Source organism: Alosa alosa, chromosome 12, assembly GCF_017589495.1.
Source record: "Alosa alosa isolate M-15738 ecotype Scorff River chromosome 12, AALO_Geno_1.1, whole genome shotgun sequence".
NCBI classification, from domain to species: domain Eukaryota; kingdom Metazoa; phylum Chordata; class Actinopteri; order Clupeiformes; family Clupeidae; genus Alosa; species Alosa alosa.
In genome coordinates, this window is record NC_063200.1 from 27,116,183 (window position 1) to 27,123,338 (window position 7,156).

General features: G+C 40.5%; 1 protein-coding gene across 1 annotated transcript; it reads right to left on the minus strand.

Annotated features, from left to right (window-relative positions):
• Positions 1–534: 534 nt before the first annotated feature.
• Positions 535–6,844, minus strand: gfi1b (growth factor independent 1B transcription repressor). Its single transcript, XM_048259616.1, has 7 exons — positions 6,737–6,844; positions 6,157–6,278; positions 4,978–5,163; positions 4,173–4,405; positions 3,627–3,764; positions 2,826–2,991; positions 535–1,822 (listed from the first exon to the last, which is right to left on the minus strand). Exons 2-7 carry the CDS (start codon positions 6,269–6,271, stop codon positions 1,644–1,646), a joined length of 1,017 nt encoding a protein of 338 aa, XP_048115573.1. The 5' UTR covers positions 6,272–6,278; positions 6,737–6,844; the 3' UTR covers positions 535–1,643.
• Between the last annotated feature and the right edge of the window lie 312 nt (positions 6,845–7,156).

Sequence of the window (7,156 nt, forward strand, 5' to 3'; positions counted from 1 at the left end):
CAGGTAAAAATTTGAATGAGCTGCTATCTGCAATTTCACCAGAGATTTCACAGAGCCTTTGGCTCAGCTCACAGGAGAGCCATTTCACAGTAGGTGACAGGAATTTTAGCATCCGGATCCTTTTGGACACTCACACGAATACACAGACAGAGAGAGAGAGAGAGAGAGAGAGAGAGAGAGAGAGAGAGAGAAAGGCAAATATAGTTCCGTGACACAGAAAATAATTGAGACCAGAGGCCTGTTCAAATTGAGTTTTTTTCTGTGTGTCATGGCTTTTAAAGACAGTGTCAGGTAGGATTAAGATAGATTTCCTGTTTCTATAGAGCTATTGCTTGTATTGTTATTCTGAACATTGCATAACTCTGATTGTATTGACTATATTATTTAAATGCAGCCTAGATTATTTGTTAAGCAGAATGTATTCCAAGTACTTTATCAGGGCAAAGTTATACTGTGCCATTTGAATATATTTGTATTCGAGAAAAAGGTCAGAGAAAGATGGAGAAAAGAAATAATAGGATGGATACTCTTAGATAAAAGTAAAATACTTTGAAAAATTACATTTATTCAGTGTACACACAAACAATATAATGCTTAATCTCTTCATGTGGTCACATAAACACCACTGGCAGGTGGACATCCATTCATACAATACTTACTTTAAATAGTTTTGCTGTAATGTGGCACAATTTACAAAATACACAAAAAAAAATATCATCTGTGAAGTCACCTCAGCAAAGGCAAAAAAGCAAACATAAGCCCAAACACCACAACTTCAAACAAATATCATTCTCACTTCAGATTTTTACTTGAAGCCATAATTACTGATAAAAAAAACACCATGATTTTGGCCCTTTGTGATGCTTGCTTCAGGTAGATTCTATAAAAGCTCTACAATGAGATATTGGTTCATGCCAGGATATTCTCTGTAACCTATATGCTTAGCTTTTCTATTTCAGATGCCAAGGCTTTTTCTGTACAATTGGCTTGGCTTGATAAAATTGAGGCTGACATTTTAGATGAGTTGAAAGGAATCCTCTTCCTGGAAAGCTGTAGTGTGATGACCTTCCATTCAGGTGAAGATAAGGTCTGGGAAACTAGGTGGATGTGGCCGGAAGCCTCTCTGTATCTTCCCTAAATTTCCTGAAGACTACAGAAGTTCATTGGAAACTCATATGCATTACAATAGAGCACTGATTGTACATTTTCATTACCTAAATGATTTTGAAAGGGTGCTGATGTCATTGTTGCATGCTTCCTTTTGTTGTCCCTATAAATGTTTCCAAAACCAAAGAATGTATAAATATCTGTACTTTAGGCTTCTCTGTGTGGGAAGAAGGGAGGGAGCAATTACAAAGTAGTAATTTGTGTATATATTTACATTCACAAATTTAGCTCCATTTTTTTTCTCCAAATTGACTCATGGGCCCAGCCCAGTAGATTCCAGTCCCTGAAAGTTTGAAGGCGTAAACCACTGGCATCATTACATTGCACCCACACTGTATGCACCACCCCTGAGTCAAAGTGCCTCTCCCGCTGGCCTGAGTGGAGAGAGGGTGATGGCTGATCCAGGATCAGGTGTGTCCCGCTGTCCCACCCCGACTTCGTTTGTCTGTTCTGCGTCCCTCCCACTTGGCTGCAGCCTACTTCAGGCTATGCTGGCTCTCATGGTGCCTGCGAAGGTCCACCTTCCTTTGGAAGCCCTTGGCGCAGATGTCGCAGCCGAACGGTTTGAAGCCGGTGTGTTTGCGGCTGTGTGTGATCAGGTTGGAGCTCTGGCTGAAGGCTTTGCCGCACACCTGGCACTTGTGAGGTTTTTCTCCTGTGGGAGCGCATACACATGTTGCATGTTAGGGGCAGTGATTCTGTCGATCAGTTACTCTTCTGAGCACAAAACACCAACAATGTCTCCAGGCTGAGGTCGAACAGATTTGCACAAAAACTGTCTGCATATTTCCAGTGATCTCTGACTCACCAAGCTATGCTCTCCTCCAACCAGGAAAATATGCAAATCAGTCATGTATTTGTTTCATTTTTTTTATTATTTTACTTTTTTATATTTATTATTTTTGTTTTGTTTGGCTGGTTGAACCTAGATGAAAAAAATCTCTTCCCAGGTTCACCAGCACACACACACACACACACACACACACACACACGCACACACACACACCACCCTGGGGCTGTGGAAGCCATCTAAAGTTTTAGCCTTAATTGCAAATGTTTGCAAATCGCTCCAACAGACCATCTATAATATGTTGTTAAATTAGTTGTTAAATTAGTTTTTTTTTTCAATAAGAAAACAAGTTGATTAGTGACCAAGATATGACATAATAGAGAAGCCACTTTGAGATTAACCATCGCTTTAACGGCGATGGCAGAAACGTGGCGTTGAAATGATTATTGCGTTTTATTATAGACCATTACAGTGCTGTGAATTTGCGTTATAGTCTTGGAAGCACTTTAAAGGACTTGAAACCAAAACACCTTTGGTTGCCACCAAAAGATGCTGGCACCATCAAAGCCAAATGTAAATAAGATGAACCAAAACTTTCCCGGCACATGGTAGAATACATTCATTTCATAATCTGTAACTATTCACCCTCAATAATGTCTTATGTAAGCACTTAGGTCACATTTTCATTTACTCTTTTTTTTGTTTTGTTTGGCTGGTTGAACCTAGATGAAAAAAATAAATATACATCCACACATCAGATACATGTCTGTCCCTTCCTCCATCTCTTCCCAGGTTCACCAGCACACACACACACACACACACACACACACACACACACACACACGCACACGCGCACACGCAGACAGACCTGTGTGGATGTAGGTGTGCTTCTTCATGTCAGATTTCTGGTGGAAGCGCTTGCCGCAGTACTGACAGGGATAGGGCCGCGTGTCTGAGTGGATGAGCAGATGGGTGGAGAGGGTGGAGGAGCGCTTGAACGTCTTCCCGCACATCTTGCACTCAAACGTCCTCTCCTTAGAATAGAAAAAAACACATGGCATCAACAGTTCAGTGCAAATACTACATCAACTACTGCTTTAACTGTACAGTGTGTGTGTGTGTGTGTGTGTGTGTGTGTGTGTGTGTGTGTGTGTGTGCACGCTGGTTGCAAAAATGAAAACATTTATTCATTTAGCAGACGCTTCTATCCAAAACGACTTACATAGGCTATGTCAATTATATTATAAGGGTCATTGTCCCTGGAGCAATTCAGGGTTAAGTGCCTTGCTCAGTGGAAGCTGGGTATTGATCCCACAACTTTTTCAGGCTACTGTATGCTAGCTTAGCTTTTTCCCTGTTGCTGGCCTTTCGTTATCTTGTCTCAGGCAGGATTTATATAAAGAGGAAATGTTTACAGTAGTATCACTGTTTTTCAGTGGCATAGTGCATTATCCACCCAAATCCCTTCAACAATCATGACCTAACCAAACACAGGTGAAACACAAGAGTCATTCATCTCATTTTCATTTTGGATTCCCTCCTGTTTTTCATAGGAAAACTGGATATGCTGGGGGGCAATACGGATAGCTAGCCTGGCTCGTCATTGACTGTACCTGGGAGGGAGATAGTCTGCACACTACACTGTATGTGAGCTCCAAGAAATACGTACCTGGGAGTGGACATTCATGTGTTGCTCCAGGCTGACGGCGTGGCCGAAGGTCTTCCTGCAGATGCTGCAGCCGAATGGCCGGGTGCCGCTGTGTGAGCGTCGCACATGCACCTCGAGTCCGTGAGGAGTGGAGAACACCTGAGAGAACACATCACATGAGTACTCCGTTCTCAGTGCATGGATTAAATAGATAAACAAGTAAATAAAACGTTCTAACAACATCAGGTCATGGGTTTGATGCCTGGGTGAGGAGGCCACACACTGATGGAGACAATTTATATCTGAACTGTACTGTAATGAAAGCAATGTCTGTTGAAGGACCAGAATTAAATGGTGCTTAAAAACTGCCTGCTGCAAAGGATATCAAAACAATAAAAAAACTAAATCACAGCATTGTCTCTGAAATCATTCAGGTCTGACCATATGAGACAATATTTCAAATCCCTATCTCTCTGTGGATATGTTAGGCAGATGATGATGGTGGGAGAATGTGTGTGTGTGTGTGTGTGTCTGTCTGGGGTGGGGGTTGACAAAATAAAGCCTGACCTTCTCACAGGTAATGCAGTGGTAGGTGTCAGAGGTAGGTGAATAGTGGGTGCTGCAGTCCAGGGGCTGTGGTGTGTCTGGGGGACTCTGCTTCAGATGGGCCCCGTACAGGCTGGCAGTGTGCTGGAGCAGGGAGGAGGGAAAGCCCATCGGGGGGAAGTCAAAGGGTGTGGGCAGAGGCTCCCAGCCATAGGAGTGCTTGTAGTATGGAGGGAAATCAGCCAGCTGAGGTTCTGCACATGGAGGGACAGACAGATGTGGTCATTATAATTGTCCAAGTCATGATTTTAGATTACAACCAACCATTTTTACACTTTATATAAAAAAATGCATTTGGAAGAAATTATACAAAAGTCTTAATTCTTCTGCTATCATTTAAGGAGAACATTTCACTTGTGTTATCAACCTTCCTTCGTCAGTGTTTTGGCGAGTTTATTTATTGCCCATTTATGATCTGATCAGCAACTAGACCAGAAAAACCCTGAGGCGAACACCCACAAATGTCAACAACATTTTCAGTCATTTCTCTTCATTGCTGTGGCCGTTTCTGATCTAATCAGCAACATAACCAAACTAAATGCAAACCCCTTATGCGGGTACCAAGGAATAGAATATATAGATAAAGTGATCTGATCTGTTATATCAAAAAGATGAAGGAAACACCTGTCAAGTTATGAAGACTTTCATCCTTGGCATATGAATATGAATATGAATTTGTCATCCTGATTTCTCCTTGAAAGATATTTCATGAAAGATAAGAAGGGAAGTAGCCTTACTCAGATATTGTCACAGAGCATGTCCTTACCTGACATATAAAATGGCCTCCCTGGGGTCACTGGGGGCAGGGTGGGCTCTGGGAGTGATGGCACTGGGCACTCTGGCTCCTGCTCAAACTTGATGTTGTTGAAGGAGTCCAAGTGTGAGGGGATACCACCTGACCGTGATTCTTCTTCCTGGGACAAAGTCCTGGAAAGTTCCAGGGGTTCAAGTGCTATAAGAGTAGATGATGAATCAGATATTAGGCACTGTCAAATATACTGATGAGGTTTCAGACTAGGTTCAGACTGATTCAAAATGAATGGGTTTAGTTAGATAAATTACTTTTTCATGAAAGTGAAGTGTGATTGAAAAACGCTCAGATGCTAATTAGAGTTTTTTTTCTTTAGGCAACATGGAATTCATTCAACATTTCTTCTATTTTCACTACACTGTGGTTTAAAATGAATTGATTGTTTGGCGACAAACATGGTGCACGTCAAATCTGTTTACCATGTTCTCCGTCAAAGGCAATAAAAGTTGATAAATTCCCTCAAAGATAAAAACAATGAAGGCCTTTTTCTTATAGCGTCTTTCAATTTGCATATCCGTATAATCCACCCTAACCGCCTGGCTGTGGCAGGATCAATGATGAGGAGACTTCAACTTGAGCGTCAAGGATCCAACTTGTAACTGTCGCTAAAGCAAGCCCACACCACCACCCTGGGGCTGTGTAAGCCATCTAAAGTTTTAGCCTTACTTGCAAATATTTGCAAACCGCTCCAACAGACCATCTATAACTTTGTTTTCTGTTAAATTAATTTTTTTCCAATAAGAAAACAAGTTGATTAGTGACCAAGATATGACATAATAGAGAAGCCACTTTGAGATTAACCATCGCTTTAACGGCGATGGCAGAAACGTGGCGTTGAAATGATTATGCCTTGCGTTTTATTATAGACCATTACAGTCTTAAGCTTTTATGCCAGTTCTGTTACCTGAACAACAAAATATGTCTGTTTCAAATAGTATAGGCTAAATAGGGGAATTCATATCCTATCAGGAGACATGCGTAAAAGTAACATGTTAGTTTGGAGACCATCTTACGCTGTAAAATGTGACTTTTTCATAAAAGAGTGAAATCAAATAGGTGATTAATTAAAGCGACGCTATTATTTTTTATCGCAAAAGTTGAACAAACAGACCTAAGAATTTATCTACCACTTACTTGAGACCGGGACCGTGTATGACGGGTGTCTTGGTTCAGCCGGGACATCCTCACAAACACGGTGCACGTTGTACGATGCACATCTTTTGCTCTTTACCAGAAATGAGCGAGGCATGGTGAATCTGTTAAAAACATAATTTTGTTTTTGGATGTCAGGCTATGACTTAAAACAACCATTTGGAAAACATGCAAAAATACACTGTTAAAGAACATAAAGGCCCAGCTGTCATGGATGAGTTAAATGTAATGTAATAAAAATGACCATTTTGAAAGGCCATATCATAGGCATACATTATAGATGTCAAACCAAATAGATACATTAATGAATATATGAATCTAAAATCTGAAAAAAAAAAAAAAAAAAAAAAAAAAAAAAAAAAAAAAAAAACCTACCATTAGCCAATAACAAATGAAGAAAGCGAACGTTTTTGTCTGTTATGTCTGACTTTTTTAAACATGAGTTAGTAATTAAATAGATTTGGATTTGTAAACGTATATTTGTGTGTTGCAGCCTAAAAGTTTTTATCACGGCTAAGAACACAGTTTAAAAGTTGCGTAGTTTAGGCTACACAAAACATACCTGCAGTTAAGGAGATTATTTCCTGTTGGCCCTTGAAATAAGCTATATTTCCCTAAATGTGTGAGAAGCAAAGCTTAACGGCTCGAAAGGTATATGTAGCGCATTGCTTGACACTGCCAAGTCCCTGTTGCTCCCCTCCCTGATTTTCAATCAGATAAATTTGTCGGAATCTGACAGTGGTTTGACAGCCAATGAGAGAGCAGCGCGCTGGGTGAATATTTGCGTACAAACACAGGGTGCAAAATAATGTCTTGGTAACTGCTGACATTTGATTCCCGCTGAATATGCTTTCGTTTACGATTTATTATTTATTTTTTCTTGACATGTTTTATGGTTATCACAACGGCAATTACACAAAAATAAATCGAAGTTTTGAACATTTAGTTTAACTTTGTTTCTTATGCTCCAGAAAGACAGCCG

Coding starts and splice junctions, on each gene's coding strand:
- gfi1b (XM_048259616.1), bottom strand. CDS start 6,271: ATGCCTCGCTCATTTCTGGTAAAGAGCAAAAGATGTGCATCGTACAAC. Junction 3,765..4,172: donor ACTGCATTACCTGTGAGAAG/GTCAGGCTTTAT, acceptor GTGTTCTCTCAG/GTGTTCTCCACTCCTCACGG. Junction 2,992..3,626: donor ACATGAATGTCCACTCCCAG/GTACGTATTTCT, acceptor TTCTATTCTAAG/GAGAGGACGTTTGAGTGCAA.